The sequence below is a fragment of the Hippocampus bargibanti genome, linkage group LG13 (genome assembly GCF_051943395.1).
Source record: "Hippocampus bargibanti isolate YZ-2025 linkage group LG13, ASM5194339v1, whole genome shotgun sequence".
Classification (NCBI taxonomy): domain Eukaryota; kingdom Metazoa; phylum Chordata; class Actinopteri; order Syngnathiformes; family Syngnathidae; genus Hippocampus; species Hippocampus bargibanti.
Window position 1 is genome coordinate 2176058 of NC_142746.1, and position 21143 is coordinate 2197200.

Genomic DNA, 21143 nt, shown 5'->3' on the forward strand with positions numbered 1-21143 from the left:
GGTCTCACTGTATATATATACACAAACACATACACACATAAATACAGAGACAGACAAAATATATATTAAAAAAAACAACCCAAACAGATTCAGGAATGGGAATCTATGTCACATTTTCAATTCCCGAATAAATTGGTGAATGTCAGTGAATGATTTTTATTGTTGTAATTGTTAGCATTTTGTCATTTAGCTTTATCATGACTTAGGCAGTGCGTCCGGCTGACCCAAAACGGGAAACGATGAAGGTCGTTTGACTATTTGACACCACGTTCAAATTTCATTTTAACTCCAAAATAAGCGAGCGAGTGCGAGCCTGCGATACGAGAGGCGCTTGAGACACGCAACGTCCGCATGCTAACAATGGAGCCCATTACGAGTCATTATCTTCTTCCGGCGGCCAATATTAACAGCGGCGCCTTTCATTTCAAGGTTGTTAGCGTCGCTGCATCTCAATGACTCCATCGAGAGAGGCTCTCCATCCGCCACGCTACGCAATCCACTTTATTCGGTGCGCCGTTTTTTTTTTTTTTTTTGGGGGGGGGGGGGGGCAATAATCACCTTCAATTAGCGCTGCTGCGTGGAGTGACCTTAACGTGGAGGTAAACGGAAGAAGCCGCGGAGTAATGAATCAATCGCGGCCCGTTTGCATGCCGCCGCCTCGTGCCACTGGAGCAGTAAATGACGGTTCCCGCAGACGCGACATGGCTGGCGTGTCGCTCTTCCTTTTCAACAACGACAACACGGGTGGGACGGGACGTCCTTGAATGTTGGCATTGCTTTGGAAGACGACTTTGGGATCAAATCGGAAAATCGAGCGACGGATATACAGTCATAGCTGGGTTTTCAACCATAATCCGTTCCAGAAACCTGTTCGAAAACAGTTTGTCAAAAACCAAAACAACATTTCCCATTATAATCAATGTAACATATTTTAATCCGTTCCAAGAGATCAAAACCTGACACGTCTGCTTTTTTTTAATCGTGATTGAGCAATAAAAACGCACCTGCTCACAATGGAACGCTACACAAGGATAATGGGTCGATCACAATGAGACGCGACACCAGGAAGTGACGTATAAGGAAGTGGAGGGGGAGTCGAGTGGAGCATTCAGGTGCACTCAGTTTGGTCAATAACCCATTTTCGGTTGTAAAACGAGGCATGAAAAACAAATCTCTGGTCGAAAACCAAATTGATCAGGAACTCGGACATTTGAAAAATTTGACAGCACTCGCCATTTAAGATTTGACACGAGTAGCCGGATGCTAGTCAAATTAGCAATTACGCACTTTTTTCCGGCGATTTCAACAAACGTGACAATTTTTCTTTCATTTTTAAATCCAAATATATTCTTTGAAATTAATTTCGCTCTTTTTAGTGTAACCGAGCATTTTGGTGTTACTGTTCTGGAAGCGTGCGCCGATAGTCGTGTCAGATACTCCCAGAAGTACTACATGAGTATAAGCACACTGACTGGGCGGGGGATTGGCTGGCGACCAGTCAAGGGTTAGCCTTTGGTGCGGATGTCCGGTGTGCGTGTACCTTCGATGGCGGGGCTGTACTGAGACATGACGTTGCTGGCCAGCGTCGGCAAGGAAACGGCCACAAAGACCATCAGGAGACACGCGATCTTGTACTCCTCTTCCGGGCTGATGTTTTCTACGCAAATATCAAACCAGGGGTCAACTGACGGTGGATGGGAGGGGCGTGCGTGCATGTGTGTGCGCATTACCCGTCTTTTGCGAGGACAGCGCCACTACGAGGGCCGGGTCGATCTCGCACGGCAAACCGGCGGCGGAAGAGAGCTCGTAGACGTTCATGGCCACCTAGATGGACACACATCACATGAAAAAACAAAACAAATATGTTATGTGGTTCTCCCTCCTCTAGAGGGCAGTGATGTGGGGTGAAGGGAGTTAAGTTAATTCATGTTCCTGTACATAACTTTCACATACAGTAAAGTCTCGTTATATCGATATTCAAGGGAGTCCGAAAAAATATCGATATAACCGGGACTATCGATATATCCGACCCTGTTTGCATGTAATTTTCTCCGTGCGTGCATAGAAATAGTATCGATATAACCGGGACTATCGATATATCCGATATCGATATAACGAGACTTTACTGTATTACACAAAATCTGGCTATCTAGCTAGCAATCTAGCTGGCTATCTAGCTAGCTATATATTCGCTATCTATAAGCTATATATAGGCTAGCTAACTATCTACAAGTTATCTATTAGCTAGTTAGCTAGCCTTCTTCAATGTAGCCACAAGGGGGCACGAGCCAGTGTCTTATTGTGCCGGTCCCAAGCCCGGATAAATAGAGAGTTGTGTCAGGAAGTGCATCCGATGTAAAAAATTTTGCCAAAACAAATATTCGAATCAAACCTCTGAATCCCATACCGGATCGGTCGAGGCCCGGATTAACAACGGCCGCCAGTGGAAATTGACTACTGTTGGTCGAAGAAGGAGAGGAGGGAGGTGTGCCCGGAGGAAAAGACAGAAATGGAACGCCAAGAGTATAGAACTAAGAGTAGGAACTTTGAATGTAGGAACAATAACAGGTAAAGGTCGAGAGCTGGTTGACACTATGCAGAGAAGGAAGGGAGACATACTGTGTGTCCAGGAGACCAGGTGGAAAGAAAGAGAAATGGAGTTGGGGTTTTCTTAAAAGAGGAGCTTGTTAGGAATGTCTTAGAAGTAAAAAGAGTATCAGATAGAATGATGAGTCTGAAGCTAGAAATTGAAGGCGTGATGTTTGAAAAATTTGACAAGTAGGATGTGGCGGAGAAGGAGAATTTTGGTTGGACTTTGATGAAGTGAGAGGGTTGTAATTGGTGGAGACTTCAATGTACATGTTGGCGCAGGAAACAAAGATGATGAGGAGGTGATGGGCAGATTTGGACTCCAGATGAGGAACGCTGAAGGACAAATGGTGGTTGACTTTGCTAAGAGTATGGAAATGCCCTTTGTGAATACTTTCTTTGAGAAGAGACAGGATCATAGGGTGACCTATACGAGTGGAGTAGACTACATTTTGTGTCAACGGCGCCATCTGAAGGAAATCAGTGACTGCAAAGTAGTGGTTGGTGAGTGTAGCCAGACAGAATAGGTTGGTGGTGTGTAGGATGACGCTGGCAGTGAGGAAGATGAAGAAACCAAAGGCTGAAGTGAGGACAAAATGGTGGACGTTGAAAAAGGAAGAGTGTTGCATGACATTTAGGAAGGAGGTAAGACAAGCACTGGGTGGGCAAGAGGTCCTTCCAGATGACTGGCAAACTACAGCAAACATAATGAGACACAGGCCGGAAAGTAATTGGTATATCGAGTGGAAGAAAGGTAGATAAGGAAACTTGGTGGTGGAATTGGAAGGTGCAGGAGTGTATACAGAGAAAGAGGTTAGCAAAGAAGAAGTAGGGAAGAAGTGGGACACTGGGAGGATGGACGAGAGTAGACAGCAGTACAAGGAGATGCAGCGCACGGTTAAAGTAAAGGTGTCTAAGGCCAAACAAGAGGCCTATGATGACTTGTATGCTTGGCTGGACAGCACGGAAGGCGAGACTGATCTTTACAGGCTGGCGAGACAGAGAGACAAACATGGTAAGGACCTGCAGCAGGTTCGGGTGATTAAGGATAGAGATGGCCATGTATTAACAGGTGCCAATTGTGTGGTGGCAAGATGGAAAGAGTACTTTGAAGAATGGATGAATGAGGAAAATGAGAAGGAACAAAGAGTAGAAGACATGACTGTTGTGGACCAAGACGTAGCAAACATTAGCAAAGATGAAGTGAGGAGGGCGCTGAAGAGGAAGAAGGAGGGAAAGGCAGTCGGGCCTGATGATTTACCAATCGAGGTATGGAAGTGTCTTGGAGAGGTGGCGGTGGTGTTCCTGACTGGGTGTACCCGTGCCCATTTTTAAGAACAAAGGAGATGTGCAGAGTTGTACTAACTACAGAGGAATAAAGTTGATGAGCCATACAATGAAACTCTGGGAAAGAGTAGTTGAAGCAAGACTAAGAGCAGAAGTGAACATTTGTGAGCAGCAGTATGGCTTCATGCCAAAAAAAAAGAGTACGACAGATGCAGTGTTTGCTTTAATAATGCTGATAGAGAAGTACAGAGAAGGGCAGAAGGAATTGCATTGTGTCTTTGTAGTTCTGGAGAAAGCGTACGACAGGGTGCCCAGAGAAGAGCTGTGGTATTGCATGAGGAAGTCTGGAGTGACAGAAAAGTATGTCAGAGCGGTGCAAGACATGTATCATGACTGTAAGACAGTTGTTAGGTGTGCTGTCGGTGTGACTGAGGAATTCAAGGTGGAGGTGGGACTCCGCCAGGGGTCAGCTCTGAGCCCCTTCTTATTTGCTATGGTGATGGACAGGCTGACCGACGATGTGAGACAAGAATCTCCTTGGACCATGATGTTTGCAGATGACATTGTGATCTGTAGCGAGAACGGGGAACAGGTGGCGGAGAAACTAGAGATGCCCTGGAAAGAAGAGGAATGAAGGTCAGTCGCAGCAAGACGGAATATATGTGTGTGAATTTGAGGGATTCAAGTGCAAGAGTAATGCTACAGGGAGAAGAGATAAAGAAGTTGGTGGATTTTAAGTACTTGGGGTCAACTGTCCAGAGTAATGGAGAGTGTGGAAAAGAGGTGAAGAAGCGTGTCCAGATCGGCTGGAGAAAAATGTCAGGTATGATGTGCGATAGGAGGGTTTCAGCTAGGATGAAAGGAAAAGTGTATAAAACAGTGGTGAGACCAGCCATGATGTTTGGACTGGAGACAGTGCCACTGAAGAAAAGACAGGACGCAGAGCTGGAGGTAGGAGAGCTGAAGATGTTGAGTTTTTTTTTGGGAGTGACCAGGTTGGATGGGATCAGGAATGAGTACATTAGAGGGACAACTCATATTAGAGGCTTTGGAGAGAAAGTCAGACTGAGATGGTTTGGACATGTCCATAGGAAAGAGAGTGACTATATCGGAAGAAGGATGTTGAGCCTTTAACTGCCAGGCAGGAGACCGAGAGGAAGACCGAAGAGGAGGTTTATGGATGTGGTCAAAGAGGACATGAAGGTAGCGGGTGTGAGAGGATGCACAAAACTGGAAAAGCCGAAAGGAAAAGAAGAGTTAGCGAGCCTTCTTCAGGGTTGAGTGAACGCTGGCGCATGAGGCTGCCGCTGCTCACCCACAGAAAAACTGATCCTATGACTGTGAAGTGACCTTCAGAGTTTTGAAAGGCACTGAGAAACGAAATTGATTATTATATTATTATTTTGTTTGGTCTGCCTCCTATGTTCTTGGCTCGGCCATGTTGGAACATTATTCTAGGCAGGATTTGACGCAATTCTACCTTCATGTCCGTCTCCCTGGGAATGTGGTCCTTGAAATCCTCCACCGAGCTGACCAGGAACGGAATGTGGCACGATAACACCTGCGTGGGAGAACAGGAACGTAGTTTGTCTCGACATCCCGAGAAACAATGACGCAACGCGTCGATGGTAACGGTTTCTTTGAAAACCAAAACATTTCCCATTATAATCAATGTAAACTATTTTAATCCGTTCCGAGAGATCTCAACCAGACACGTCTGTTTTATGTTGGGTTTTTTTTAACCGTGATTGAGCAATAAAAACACACTGGCTCACAGTGAAACGCTACACACGGATAATACGTCAGCCACAATGAGATGTGACACCAGGAAGTGACATATAAGGAAGCAGAGGGGAGTATAGTGGTACATTCAGGCGCGCTCAGTTTGTTCGAAACCCCATTTTTGGTTGTAAAACGACATTAAAAAAACACATTTGTGGTTGAAAACCAAATTGGTCGAGAACTCGGACGTTTGAAAAATTTGACTGTACTCGCTAAGTCAATGGTAACGGTTTGTTCAAAATCAAAAACAACATTTCCCATTATAATCAATGTAAAATCTTTTAATCCGTTCCAAGAGATCTCAACCACAGTGTAAACCCGAACAGTACTACTGACTTAAAGTCATTGAGGTCAGTCAACTCAAAAGCCGATTTTTTGTTTCAAAAACTCAAACGTTTTGAGTTTTTGAATGAGTCCTGCGTTTTTAATTTGCAGTAAATCAAGACTTTTGAGTTCATGGCAATCGTTTACTCAAACATTTTGAGTTCACGGCAGGAAGCTGTGTGATGACGTCACTGCGTGCTCTCATTGGACGCCATTTGAATTCTCAACGGCTGAATCTGGCAGAGACCGACGGATTATTTATTTTAAATTAGGGTGGAAAGACAAACAATCGTATTTAATATCAATGTCATCCACCGCTCGAGCCACGGACTTCTCCTAATGTTACGAGCTCTTCTGTGGTAAGAAGTTTTTTTCTTAAACGTCTCTTGTTTGTAGAAAGACACAGCAGTGTTATTAAGAGAATTGTACGCAGGTTTGTTTGGGCGGTGGTGGAGTAACAACTATCACGATGTGATAAAAAGTTATGTTTGTGTCGGCGAAGGTCTGACAATAATCGTCAAATGGGTGTTAGATTAAGTTTTATATGAACTTCAAAAGTTATAAGGGTCACCCGGGTTGGTGCTTTGAGTTAACTTTGTTTTAAACGGCAGCACAATAAATCATGCTAATTCAACGTGCAACAGTTGTGCTGCCGTTTTAAGAAGGCACTAAGTAAATATAATGCTAGCCAAATGAAATATCACTCTGTACAATTGGTGTAGTTTTAAATGGTCATTCATGTGTAAACATAAAAATTTTGAAATTTATTTTTGAAACTGCAAACACCTGCAAACACCATTTTTCAAACTGCAAACACTTGACTGGCTTGATGGCATCATTTAATCTGGTAAATTAGATTATTTATTCAATTAAAAAAGTAAACATGGATCAGGGTGTTTTATTAAATTAAATGATTACATTTGTTGTGTTTTTTCTATTAAACCTTTTAGCCCCAGGGTGGAAATTGAGTAACATCACCATTATCTAAGGTATGTTTACATTTTTATTACTGCTACATGATTAATTACCCGAATCACATTAAAAATAATACATGTATTTTTTTTATATTGAACAGAATTTTACCTAAACTTAATTCTCCATAGGCCACTGTCTTGGGTTTGAGATGCTGAAGACAAGTACTGCAATGTTAAACTCCTGTCGCTTTCCCCAAATTAAAACTTGGCTTTTATCTCCTCTTGCTTTTGATAAAGGAGCAGCATGATATACACGAGACGCAGTCTGGCCCTTTGTGCTCTCCATGCATACCTACGAGAAGATGACTCACAGTTCTTCAAAACATGCAATGTATGTATTGCCTGACTTGACACAAATGTCTATTGATGTATTTTGCAGTGGGAAGAGGATCCAGACATTGAAAACATTCCTGTCGCACTTCTCTCCGTGACAACTGACAACTGACAACTAGCGCCATCTTGTTTAACCCCAACAGCATTTCTGTTGTGATAGAAGATGGCATTATTGTGAGATGTCTCCCCAGGTTGGCTGATACACACCTCCTCTTGTTTGGTTTAATGTATGCACTGCATTTAGATTCTCCCAAAAAATTAATCCACACATTCACCTTCATTCAGAAAATACTGCTTGATGATAACAGACCACTCAAACCACGCCTGCTAAGTTTGAAAAATGCTTTGTTCCGCAATATTGAAGGCACCAGTGCCTCCAATATTACGGAACAAAACAACACTGGATAAGTAATTTCATAGTTTTACTCTGCTTTGTATACCTAAACATTGATGTACTGTTTGTGACTGATTTTCTATTCATAATTTGATGTGTAAACTTGGATTCCACCAAAATGTATTTTTTCATTTCAAGAATACTGTTTGTTTTTAGTAAGTTTTACTTTGATTTTCACCTTATAACGAGTACATTGAAATGTATTCCCTTGTATTTATTCAAGTATATGCTTGTCAGAGAATTTATTTTTTAACAGAACAGCAGAGTATAATTTGTTGTTTTTTTCTGTTTTGTTTTGTTGTGTTTATTTCACATCTTTATCACGATGTTGTGTTAATTACTAAAAAAGAACTGTTCAGGGGTTTATTTGTTGTTTTAGTACATGGAAATGCTGTACATTCGATACTGTTATCATGAATGTTTTATCCAAGGTTGTTTTAAACCTTAATAAAAAATGTGCACTGAAACATGTGAGGTGGGTTTTTGTTTTTAGACATAGAAGGCAAATGATAATAACGCAGTTACATTTTTGTTTTTTTAGGTTATACACCCGCATTTTTCCTGGTCCACGTCCCAACGCTAAACAAGAGAAAAGACCCCATTTGTTTTTTTTTTGTTGTTGCTGTTTTGGGAGCTCCAGTGAGCTCCAGGAACGTTTGTCTTTATGTTTCTTACGTCTCTCAGCGCTTCCTGGGCCAACGAGCGGAAGGACAAGATGACCCCAATGATGGTCATCCTCTTCAGGACGCTGTCCACCGCTGCAATAAAAAAAAAAAAAAAATTGAAAAAGCGGCCGAAATCGAAACGATGGCTAAAGGTAGCTAGACAAAATGACGCCTTATTGTTACAGCGCTGTATAAATCACTATGTATTATATTGTATTTTATTATATTGCATTGTATTATTACAAGTGAGCTTCTTGAACAGCGCCGCCATGTGGTCGGGTTTGTCAAAGCTGGTTCTCATCTGGGTCAGCACTTCCATGTTCTCCACCACTAATTTCTGCACACACACACACACGAGATCGATCACGTTTGCGGCAAAGAAGAAGGTGGATTTAAAAAAAAAGGGGCTGGGTCACACGCCGCCCGTACCTTCAGCTCGGCCACCTGCGACGAAATGTGCCACATGAGGCTTTCGCTGAGGAACTTCATCCCATATGGTCCCAGAAGTTCTGACAGCGAACGCATCTCTGCCGAGGAGCATCAGGACGTTTGGTGATCGGCGGACATTTTGCGATCGGTGGACATTTTGCGATTGGCGGACATGTTGCGATCGGCAGGGTTGTTACCTGAGATATCAGAGTACTCCTCGGCATTGAAGGTCAGCTCGTTCTCGGTAGGCAGGTTGACAAAGGCCTTCATGGCGGGAAAGTAAGCGATGTGCCCGTTGCTGACCTGCCGCAGCAACGTCTCCAGGTACCTGCGCCAGCGTTTGAGAAGTCACATCAAAGATGGCGACCACAATGGCGCAGTTGGTTTTGGGTTTCTTTGGGTTTTCGCCACATCAAAGATGGCGACCGCAACAGCGTAGTTGGTTTTGGTTGCTTGTGGATTTTTGCAACAGCAAAGATGGCGACCGCAACGGCGGAGTTGGATGTTTTTTGCCACATGCAAGATGGCGACCGCATTGGTGCAGTTGGTTTTGTTTTTTCGTCACATTTAAGATGGCGACCGCAACGGTGCAGTTGTTTTTTTTTTGTTGTTTTTTTGCCATATTAAAGATGGTAACCGCAACGGCGCAGTTGGATGTGGCTTTCTTTTGTTTTTTTACCACATGAAAGATGGCTACTGCAACGCCTCAGTTGGTTTGGGTTTTCTTTTGTTTTTTTTGCCACATCAAAGATGGCAACCGCAACGCGCAGTTGTTTTTGGGTTTCATTTGTTTTATTTGCCACATAAAAGATGCCAACTACAACGGCAGTTTTTGGGTTCTTTTGTTTTTTTGCCACATAAAAGATGGCGACCGCAACGGCGCGGTTGGTTTTCGGTTTTCTTTTGGGTTTTGCCACATCAAAGGTGGCGACCGCAATGGCGCAGTTGATTTTGGGTTACTTTTGTTTTTTTTCCACAACAAAGATGAAGACCGCAACTGCGCGGTTGGTTTTCGGTTTTCTTTTGGGTTTTGCCACATTAAAGATGCCGACCGCAACGGCGCATTTTATTTTGGGTTTCTTTTGCCAGATCAAAGATGGCGACAACAACTGCGGAATTGGTGTTGGGTGTCTTTTGTTTTTTTTGCCACATCAAAAATGCCGACTGCAACGGCACACTTGGTTTTATTTTGCCACATCAAAGATGGCGACCGCAACGGTGCGGTTGTTTTTTTTTTTTCCTGAGACGATTCGGTGTGGTCTTCGCTTCACTACCCACCAGTTGGTGTAGAGGCTGGTGATGGTGGGCTCGCCGTGGCTGTCCAGGTGCTGCGTCTGCTGCAGCAGCACGTTGTTGAACACCCGCGTGATGTCGATGGTCACGTAGTTCTCGATGGACTGCAGCACCGTCATGTAAGCTCGCACGCTAGTGAGCAGCTCGCTGGGTTTGGCGATCTCCTGGGTGGTCTGGTTGTACATAGTCATGCCCACGATCGACCTGCAGGGGGAGGGGGGGTGCGGGACTTGCTGACTTGCTGAATTGAATTCAAAGTATCACGTAGAGCGCCATTCTCGAATTTGTTCGGGTTTTGTTTCCTTCTTGTTTGGGTGCCAATAAAGCGCTGGTCAGACTTTTCTTTCCACAAGGGGGCAGTATTTGCCTTTTGTCCATGTTAGCTCTTTGTTGTTAGCGCTTCAGCTGTTGTTAAAGCTATATAAACCAATATGGATGTATTGTATTTTGTGCAGCTGCCCCCATTTCAAGCTCATATAACTCCAGGTCCATATCATTTAGGAATTAACTCTTTTTTTCTGATTGAGCGCCATACCCGAATTTGTTCGGGTTTTGATTTTTCTTGCGGGGGGTGCTATTAAAGCGCTACTCAGACCTCTGGCCACTTTTCCCCCCGACAAGGGGACAGCATTTGCCTTTTGTCCATGTTAGCGCTTTGTTACAGCTTCAGCTATTGTTAAAGCACTACACAAACCAATATGGATGTATTTTATTTTGTACAGCCGCCCCCATTTCAAGCTCATATAACTCCAGACCCATATTATTTAGGAATTAACACTTTTTTCTGATGGAGCAACATACCCAAATTTGTTCTGGTTTCAATTTTTCTTATTTGGGTGCAGATAAAGCACTGGTCAGACCTTTGGTGATGTTTTTTTCCCTTCCACGAGAGGGCAGCATTTGTCCATGTTAGAGCTTTGTTACAACTTCACGCACTATATCAATCAATACTGTATTTTGTACAGCCGCCCCCCAAAACTCCAGACCCACATAACTTGGGAATTAACTATTTTTTTCTGATGAAAGAAGGGAGTGTAAGGTTTCTTACGCTGAATTTAATGTATATGTCGTCCTAAAACTCAATATTCTTTGGGTCCTGCAATTCGAGTGACAATGACAAAAAACCCTGGAGTGGACACATTTTTCCACATCGTCTGGCAGTCAATGAGTTAAAAGTGAGCAAAAAGTCAGGCCGTATCCTTACTTGGTAAAACGGATCTCCAGGTGGGAGGTAAGGTACTCCCTCGGCGTGAACGTGTGCTCCCACACCGCCAAGTTAGGAACGTAGTTGATGGAGAAGCAGAGTTCCGATAGGGCCGTGTGCAATTTGTCCAGACTGGAAGAGGAACGGCCACAAGGTTGTCATTTAGTTGCCATTTTTGTTGTTGTTGTTTTTGTCAAAACAAGCTCTCACTTGGTGACCAGAAGTCGGTTCTTCCTCATGCTCTCCACCCCCGGTTTTTCCCTCTCTGGCTCGCCCTTCTTCCCCGTGGCCTTCTTGCTCTTCTTGTTGACAGCCTGGCTGATGGTCTTGGCGCAGTGCTTGGGAAGGAGCTGGCGCACGCGTGGGAAAAGATGGCCGTCAACCACGTTTGACACGGACATCAACTTAAGAGGCTTTTTTTTAACGTCATGCGCTCGCAAAAGAATATTGACGGCGAGGTTTGAGGACGAAAATGGACGGCTTTTGGGGGGCTTTTAGAGCATCGTTATCCAAACGTTTTGCAAAGGGGGAAAGATTTTGCGGAGGGAGGGGAGGGGGCGTTTTTTTACTTATCACAGCAATTAAATGAAATCAATTTAATCGAACCATTCATATTTGCTTTTTTTATGTTAATTTCAGCTAGCATGTGTTTTAAGCACATGCATATCGAAATTAAATTGATATTGAAAATTGAACGTTCACTCACGTTTTCTAAACACTTAAAGGTCAACCGACGCCTCTGGGTCCATATTTTGTAAAATCACTTTAAATGACTTCTACTGAGCCTATTTTACAAAGATTCCACAGCATATAGCTATATTTTTACGTTTTAAGACTCGCGCTGAATATTCAGGAAGTCTTGTTTTCGAGTTGGTGACGATTCCTGACGTGACGTCACGTTAGGAATGCTCCTGACTGAGAAAGCGACACACAATGCATTTTGGGTACTTTGTTTGGTCTGAAAACTTCATGTTGACGGCGAAATTAGAAGGAAAACACATAAATAACGCAATGATGAATTGAACCAAGACTACTATTTGATACTAGTTGACACAAATTTCCAGCAGACGAATCAGCCCATTTCCAACAGGGCTTGGGCTCCATCGTGTGCATTTTCTGGGACGCTATATTGGAGTCCTGACGGCTCGAATTGATACGGAAGGACTTCTTTAATCGATTGCAAACATGTATGCTTTCCTCTTCAGAACTACAGTAAAGTCTCGTTATATCGATATTCAAGGGAGTCAAAAAAATATCGATATAACCGGGACTATCGATATATCCGACATCGATATAACGAGACTTTACTGTATTTGAATCATATTGATAACTGGATGAGTAACAAGAAAGCATCTTCTCCGAATCTGAAACCATTGTTTTGATTCTAGAGCAAGGCAAGACGTCCTTGCGTGACGTCACGAACAAGGGGGCGGGACTTTCTGAAACTCGCCATCTCTGAGGTCATTTTGAAGTAATTTTGGGACACTTTAACTCATTTTTATTGGTGTTTTGCATTTGACTAAAAATATCAGCCTGCGTGTTTTGGGTATTTTAGATGCTATAAAACGTTTTTCTGATGTCAGTTAGAAAACTAAAAAATTGTGTCAGTTATCCAATTAACTTTTTTTTGTGACAGTTGAACAGAAATAATTGTTCTTTTGACGATTGTTGCCATTTTAGCAAATTTGAAAACATTCAGAAAATCACGATTATAGAAAATTAAAAAGAATGTGAAAATTGAAGTTAATTAGTTAAAAAGATGAAAATGTTTTGAAAATTTTGAAAGTCACAATTTTTCAAATTTTAAACACAATTTAAAAATCACAATTTTCGAAAATGTTTTGAAGATTTTGAAAACAGCCATTTTAAAAATGTATAAATATGTGAGAAAATTGCCATTTGAGAAATTTAGAAACATTTTGAAAATCGCCATTTTAGAATTTGTTTACAATAAAAAATATAATTAAGATTTTGGAAATTTTGTTACATTCTTGAAAATCGCCAAATGAGAACATTTTCACAAATTTTAAAAATGACAATTTTAGTTAAATAAAATTTGAAAATCGCAATTTTAGAAAATAAAAAAAAATTGAAGATGGCAATTTTAGAAAATTGTAAAAAGAGTTAAAATAGTCATTTTAAAACTGTAGAAATTTTATGTAATCTCTGTTTTATCTATATTTTTTTATTTGAAAATCGACATTTTAGAAAATTTGTAAAAAAAAAATAATAATTTTAGAAATTTGTTTTAAAATTTTAAAATCAGAATTTTTGACATTTAAAAAAACATGAAAATCGCAATTTTAGAACATTGTAAAAAATTTACAACAGAGCCATTTTGAAATGTTGCAAACAATTTATGTATCATTTTACTTATGGTTTTATTGTTATGTGCTTTGTTTTATTGTTTTTATTGTAAAGTGTCCTTGGGTGTTTTGAAAGGCGCTTGAAATAAAATGTATTATTATTAATTTAGAAAATCTCAATTTGATTTTTTTTAATTAGAAAATGGCCATTTTAGAACAAAAAAATTATCATCTCCATTTTCGATTTTTTTTATTTATTTTGAAAATCGGCATTTTAGAAAAAAAAGACATTTTGAAAATCGCAATTTTGGAAAATTTAAAAGAATGCTTAAAATCGCCAATTAAGAATGTTTTGACAGATTTAGAAAATTGCCATTTTGGAAAAAAATATATATTTAAAAAAATCACCATTTTAGAAAATGTTCAGATATTGAAAATCGGCAATTTATAAAATTGAGGGGTTAATTTAGTCAATGGCCCATTTTGTAATGTTACGGCGACCGCTCCGAGGCGGTCGACACCTGCGACACCACTTCCTACCTGGTCGCTGAGGGTGCACTGCTCGGTGCAGATATCCGTGATGAGGTTTCGGGCTTGTTTGGCCATCTCGTCCAGAAACATGTTACACAAGGACAAGCTGCGGTCGCCGATGTGGTGCCGCTGCAGGCCAGGAAACAATGTGGACACGGCAAGACGGGCAGATGGGGATTGGTCGCCCGGGCGCCTTACCTCCTCGGGGCAGAGCTCGTGGGTGCAGGACATGAAGTGCGTGCACAGCAGCGGGAAGCAGATGGAGTGGCGGCTCTGCGAAGGGAGCTCCAAGCACTGCTGGAACATTTTCTCAAAGGCGCGGCTGTAGAAGCTGCGGACGCACAGCACAACGCAAGCGCGGCGGGAGTTCAGTCGCGGAAGGTAAACGGCGATCGGGCTCGAAGGCCAACGCTGTCTCACCAGAAGATGGACAGGTCCGAGGTCTCCACCAGCATCTCCACCAGCGAGTCCACCATCTTGGTATGGAAGATGATGGTGTTCATCATTTTGCCCAGCTCCTTGTGGTCGGCGATACCCAGGCTAGCTTTTGACACGCTTGTGTAGGCCTGCAAAAAGGAGACCAAAACGGTGCGGGGGACATTTCGTGACGCACGGAAATTGAAAGACAGAAAGAGCGAGAGTGGCTAGTTCAAAACCTGCAATCGGAACCAGTCCAGCCTCATGCCCCGGAAGTCAAAGACCTCGCCATCTTCAACTGCAAAACACAATTCCGCCATCTTTACCGGAGACTTTGCCACCAAGACATGTTCTGGCCATATTGAGCTGACCTTGTTTGACGCTTAGCGAGGTCATCGTGTTGACGAACGAAGACATGATGATGGACTCGTCCTCTGGGCACACAGACAGGTTCTGCCACACATTAAAAAGCTCCGCTTAAAATATAGAAAAGCGACACATGACAAGGGAGGGTTACGTGTTAGTGTTGTTCAATCGCCACAAAGGTTGAGATTGCTTGGAACGAATTAAAAGATTTTACATTGATTATGATGGGAAATGTTGTTTTGGTTTTCAACCAAATCGGTTTTCGAACAGCTTCCTGGAACGAATTATGGTCGAAAATTGAGGTTGGACTGTATATCTGAACCTTGTTTTTCCAATTTGATCAATCATTGATTATAATGGGAAATGTTTCGGTTTCCAACCAAATCAGTTTTCGAACAGCTTTCTGAAATGGATTATGGTTGAAAATTGAGGTTTGACTGTATATGCTTCCTTCGTTTTTCCCCATTTGATCAGACATTGATTATAATGGAAAATGTTTTGGTTTATGAACAAATCGGTTTTCAAACAGCTTCCTGGAACGAATTATGGTAAAAAATTGAAGTTTGACTGTATATCCGTCCCTCGTTTATCCAATTTGATCAGACATTGATGACATTGATTATAATGGAAAATTTTCGGTTTTCAACCAAATCGATTTTCGATCAGCTTTCTGAAACAGATTATGGTAGAAAATTCAAGTTTAACTGTATATTGTCCCTCCTTTTTCCAATTCAATCAGACATCGATGACATGGGTTGAAAACAGAAACATTTCCATTATAATAACGGTTTTTGAACAGCTTTCTGGTCCCTTGTTTTTCCCGATTTGATCAGATATTGACTATATTAATTCTAATGGGAAATGTTTCTGTTTACGAACAAGTAGACGTGTCTGGTAATGATCGATTGGAACGGATTAAAAGATTTTACATTGATTATAATGAGAAGTGTTGTTTTGGTTTTCAAACAGCTTTCTGGAACGGATTACGATCGAAAACCCGGGTTTGACTGTTACTGTGACACTCTTGAACTGTTTGGAAATTATGTCGCTGTACCTGCACCAGCTCGTTGAGCACGACGGCGTCGAAGCCCGACAGGTACTGCACGTAGTATCGCTGCATGACAGGGCCGTACTTCCTCACATGGGCTCGAAGCTCCTCCATGTAGAAGATCAGCTCGGCGATGTGCCTGTTCAGCAAAAAAAAAAAAAAAAAAACAGCGTGATCGCGTGGAGGCACCCGCCCGACCGCCCAAGGGCGACTTTGGCCGGCACCTTACTTGTCGATGAAGTCATCCGTGCTTTTCTTCTGGATGTTGTCGGCGTGCCGAAGCAACCAGATGATCTCGTCTCGGGCAAACGACAATGCCATGAAAACAAATAAGGCCTGAAAGGGAGACGGGGCGCTTTGGTCACGTCGCCGGATAGGCGGCGTCAAAATGGCGCGTTTCAAAATGGCTACCTTCGGACCCAGAAGGCCCGGCTGGTCGGCTAAGACGGTGGCCAGCTCCTTGAGGGCGGACCTGAGGAACTTGCGTCGTTCTCGGTGCATGGAGCCTCTGCGCAAGGAGGAAGTTAAGAGTTGACGCAGAGCTTTGACACTTTGAGGACAATCCGCGCCAGACTACAAAGTGTGGAAATGACAGCTGAAGAAGCCAGATGAAAGCGGCAGACGGATTAAGAGCGGCAGGGGATGAAAAGTGGCTGAGATGAGGAGGGAACAAAAGAGAGAAGGAAAAAAAAAAGGAAGGCGAGACAGAGACGAGACAGGCGGAAATGGAAATACAGTGATACCTCAGCTCACGAACTTAATTGGTTCCCAGAAAGTGTGTGTAAGGTAAAAAGTTTGTCTGCCAAACATGTATTTCTCATAAGAAACCATTAAAATGAGAATATTCCGTTCCCAGGTGCCCATAAAATATAATTTTCTACTTTCTAATTTTCTAAGCCTTAAAACTACACAAAATATACCTTATTTTATTTATAATAAATGTGCTGTGGTATTATAATTAAAGAAATAAACTGTACTGCATAATAAAGTTGTTTTATTTACCTTTGTGATGGTCATTGATGGCTTGGTGGAATGGAGTGACTGGTTTCATCAGCATTAAACGTTTGATGAGGAATGTAGCCTTCTTCTTTCATATTGAGGAATGATCCCTTGTAGGTGCTTTCTCTGATATAATTTGATAATTTTACCATGTTCCTCATCAATTGTGTTCTGTTTAGCTGGTTTGATAGCTTTTTGCATCAAGTGTACAGATGGCTTGTGCGGGTTATTTGTGGAGCCTGATTGATGGGATATTTTAATCTTGCAGTCTACATTCTGCCTTTGAACTATCAAAGTTGAAACGAGACCAAATTTCACTGTTTTCTATCCATTTTATCGCTCTTTCTCTGTCGTCTGCCAGTGTCTTTTATGTTTAACCCCCCCTTACTGCTGCGTTCTTGGCTTTAACCAAAGACTGGGGGCGGCTGCCATTTTCTTGTTAGGAGAACGGGCTCATTCGCCAATGACACGTCACTCATTGTGGCGCTCTGTGTGTATCCCAAAAAATTGTTCGTATGCCAAGGTAAAAGTTTCATAAATGTAACGTTCGTAAACCGAAACGTTCGTAAGCCAAGGGGTTCATAAACCGAGGTATCACTGTACAGTGATACCTCAGCTCACGAACTTAATTGGTTCTCAGAAAGTGTGTGAAAGGCAAAAGGTTCGTCTGCCAAACATGTATTTCCCATAAGAAACCATTAACATGAGAATAATCCGTTCCCAGGTCCCCATAAAACATCATTTTCTACTAAATAAGCCTTAAAACGATACAAAATATACCCCATGTCATGTATAATAAATGTGCTATTGTAATGTATTGTATTGTAATGAAAGAAATAAACTGTACTGTATAATCAAGTCGTTTTAATGACCTTCGTGATGGTCGTTGATGTCCCGTAATTTCCGGACTGTAAGCCGCGAGTTTTGTCACAAGCTTTCAACCCTGCAATTTATGCAACGATGAGGCCAATTTATGCTTTTCTTTCTAATGGCCGCCATGAGGCGCTCGAGCACTAAAGGTAAGAGTGAGACACGGCGAATATATGTGCTCAGGAAGTTAATATAACTACGGTAACTACGCGTGTGAATCGTGCATTGAAAGTGGCCCTCCGAGTTCAATTGGAAGCTTGGATAACCCGCTGCAAGAAACTGTTTACCAAAACTGGCCGTATGCGAGGAGCAACTTTTGCTAACATATTTCTTCCGTGTCTTGGTATGTTTTTGTACCTAGACCTGTAAGCGAGTGTTAACGTGTTGCTGCCTTGTCTCACTTGTCCTGGAATGTTTTTTGTTTTTTTTTTTACCAGCCATCTTCGGGCTGTGTTACTACCGTAATGCATGTTGTGTTGCTGCCGCGTAACAGGCACTGTTTTGAAAGAGAAGTTAAGGTATATTATTACAACTTTCAAAACTGTGTACCGTTTGTCTTTATAAACATGCAGTTTATAGACAGGTGCGGTTTGTGTATGTACAAAATGGTTTGTCCTTTAAAAATGTACTGGGTGTTCTTCTTCATCTGTACTCCTGTAGGACTGAGAATTTACACAGATGTACTGGGTGAAGCTTTTTATTCCGGAAATTACAGTACACAAAATATACCTTATTTTATGTATAATAAACATGCTATTGTATTATAATGAAAGAAATAAACTGTACTGTATAATAAAATCGTTTTATTGACCTTTGTGATTGGTGTAGTTGGCTGTTGATGATATCCGAGTAAAGTTGCCGTGCTTTCTCGGCGATAATACCCTCACTCACACTGTTCCCTGATAGCTTCTTTTCATTAATCCAAATCAACTGAAGTTTTTCAACCTCTTCTGTTGCCTGAAACCGTTTCTAAGACAACACAGAAACACCCTTAATAGCTTCCTTGTTCTTAAGGATGGTAGCAATGGTCGACTTAGCGTACTGGTAGTCACACAAACGCACGCCTCAGTGTTTTCCGATGATCTCCTTTCTTCTGCTCGACCGTCATTTTGTTTTGTGTCCTCTTCGGCTTAACACTGTGGTGTAGCCTGTGGTGGGGTCTTTTTCTGTCTCATGATAGCAAAAGTACTACACTCGATAAAAACACACGCCTGCACTCAAAAAAAGGGGGTGACGAAAACTAGTCCGCCAGCCGTGGCGCTGTTCGACTGTGTGGTTTGGTTCATCCTAGTCCGTATGCCAAGATTATAGTCTCGTGAATTTAATGTTCGTGAGGCGAAAAGTTCGTGAGCTAAAGTGTTCGTAAGGTGAGGTATCACTGTATCTAACAAAAAATGGGGACGCGACTCAATAAATCCGCTCGGTAAACGTGAAAAACAATATGGCCGCCGGAGGGGTGCTCTTACGCGTGAGACAGGGCCTGCTCCTTGCATTCTCGGATGTCGTTGATGCGCTTGTTGTACCTGCAAAGACCACAAGGGGGGGCGAAGCGCCAATTATTGAAAAAGTTGAAAACTTACCATCGAAGACCCTGCTCCTTTTTTTTACCCTCGGATGTTAACAAAAAGGTCCTCGGCGGCCTTGTGGATGTGAAAGACTTCGTCCCTGAAGAGGCAAAGGCAGGTGGAGCTCTGCAGCGCCAGTTTCCAAAGCGACAAGGCGCCGGCGTCGCTATTCAGGACCGCGTGGCACAAAATGAAGCCGACTGGAAAACCCACAAAGAGGATTGAGTGAACTGAGGAGCTCCGCTGGGATGCGAATGTCAAGCGGTTGTCGCAAACTCACAAACGATCCATTTCTCCATCGCGTCCAGGGATAAGTACTCGCAGGGCATCTGGAAAGAGGGACAAAGTCACACTTAGCATTCTAGCGACCTCCCCCCCCCCCCCCCAGCTACTCACCGTGTCCGACTGCGCAGGATTTAGCATGGTGGAAGGCGCCGAGATCAGCGAGAGCAGCTGGGCGTTCCTCCACTGGTCGGCGGAAAGATTCCTTCTGGGGTACACCATCTGAAGGCTGATCAGGGCGTCGGATAGCGACTGCGAAAGACAAAACGGGGGACAAATTCAACGGACATTCGTTCAAGACCGCTCACATTTTATGATTTGTGGCTTTGTCTCCTCCCCCTTGAAAACGTTGACATTTTGTTTCCAGGCCTCACTCTGACCGCTAAGATGCTAATTAGCGTCAAGGGGCTACCTTCCCGTGTGGCACAAATTCTTCCATCAACTTCTTCAGAGGGTTCTCGTAATCCACGATCATCTGGCCCAGCCTGGGGTACTCGCGGTCACTGTGACACACACACACACACACACACACACACACACACACACACACACACACACACACACACACACACACACACACACACACACACACACACACACACACACACACACACACACACACACACACACACACGCACACACACACGCACACACACACACACACACGCTGCATCACTCATTTTACATACAGAGTGCACAACAAATTAACTCATACACTGCCCTTCCGGAATTTATTCAGGAATTGAAAAGTGTGGCGCCAAGCGCCATTCCCAAATTTGTTTGGCTTTTAGTTTTTCCTGGCAAAGGGTGCCGATAAAGTGCGGGTCGGACCTCTGGCAATGTTTTTCCCTTCCACGAGGGGGCAGCATTTGCCTTTTGTACATGTTAGCACTTTGTTGCAGCTTCAGCTGTTGTTAAAAAAAAATCAATGTTTGTATTGTATTTTGTACAGCCGCCCCCATTTCAAGATCAGATAACTACAGACCTATATAATTTTGGAATTAACCCCTTTTTTGTGATGAAAGAAGAGAGTCTAAGCCTAAGGTTTCTAACGCTGCATTGAATGTTTATGTAGTCCTGAAACTCAATTTTCTTTGGATCCTGGAATTTGAGTGACAGTGACAAAAACAGTGGACACAAAAAATGTGTCCATTGGAGTGGACATCATTTGCCGGTCAACTAGTTAATGAAAAACTAGTTTTAAAATTTCAAAATCAATAATAATGACTGTCTTATACGACAATTTGAAATTTGGGTTTGTACTTTAGCAACCATCACCGAACTTGACATGCCTGATTTGCTTTCGCAGGCCCAATAAAATAATGTGGGGGCCACATTTGGCCTTGACTTTGACATCTGTAGTGTAGGTCTTGGCCATGAACAAGAGCAGTCTGTCTTTTGGTGTACTTCGCCAACAATCTTGTTATGCGGCGAGACAGCAAGCAGGTGGAAAGATGATAAAAGTTCACTCTGCCAGATGCAGGA

General features: G+C 42.6%; 1 protein-coding gene across 5 annotated transcripts in view; it reads right to left on the reverse strand.

Moving 5' to 3' along the window:
- nckap1 (NCK-associated protein 1) overlaps positions 1-21143 on the reverse strand; it is a 45059-nt gene that overhangs the window by 6041 nt on the left and 17875 nt on the right. For all 5 annotated transcript variants that reach the window (XM_089012701.1, XM_089012699.1, XM_089012698.1 and 2 more), the window contains 23 exons: positions 20071-20161; positions 19773-19910; positions 19657-19705; positions 19420-19576; positions 19278-19334; positions 16354-16450; positions 16172-16278; positions 15949-16081; positions 14900-14981; positions 14768-14826; positions 14532-14677; positions 14310-14442; positions 14121-14240; positions 11485-11624; positions 11275-11406; positions 10056-10274; positions 8975-9105; positions 8778-8875; positions 8592-8685; positions 8359-8441; positions 5357-5437; positions 1731-1824; positions 1541-1657 (listed from right to left, as the gene is read on the reverse strand). In XM_089012701.1, the coding sequence (XP_088868827.1) occupies positions 1541-1657; positions 1731-1824; positions 5357-5437; positions 8359-8441; positions 8592-8685; positions 8778-8875; positions 8975-9105; positions 10056-10274; positions 11275-11406; positions 11485-11624; positions 14121-14240; positions 14310-14442; positions 14532-14677; positions 14768-14826; positions 14900-14981; positions 15949-16081; positions 16172-16278; positions 16354-16450; positions 19278-19334; positions 19420-19576; positions 19657-19705; positions 19773-19910; positions 20071-20161 (2558 nt within the window). The remainder of the gene's footprint in view (positions 1-1540; positions 1658-1730; positions 1825-5356; positions 5438-8358; positions 8442-8591; positions 8686-8777; positions 8876-8974; positions 9106-10055; positions 10275-11274; positions 11407-11484; positions 11625-14120; positions 14241-14309; positions 14443-14531; positions 14678-14767; positions 14827-14899; positions 14982-15948; positions 16082-16171; positions 16279-16353; positions 16451-19277; positions 19335-19419; positions 19577-19656; positions 19706-19772; positions 19911-20070; positions 20162-21143) is intronic.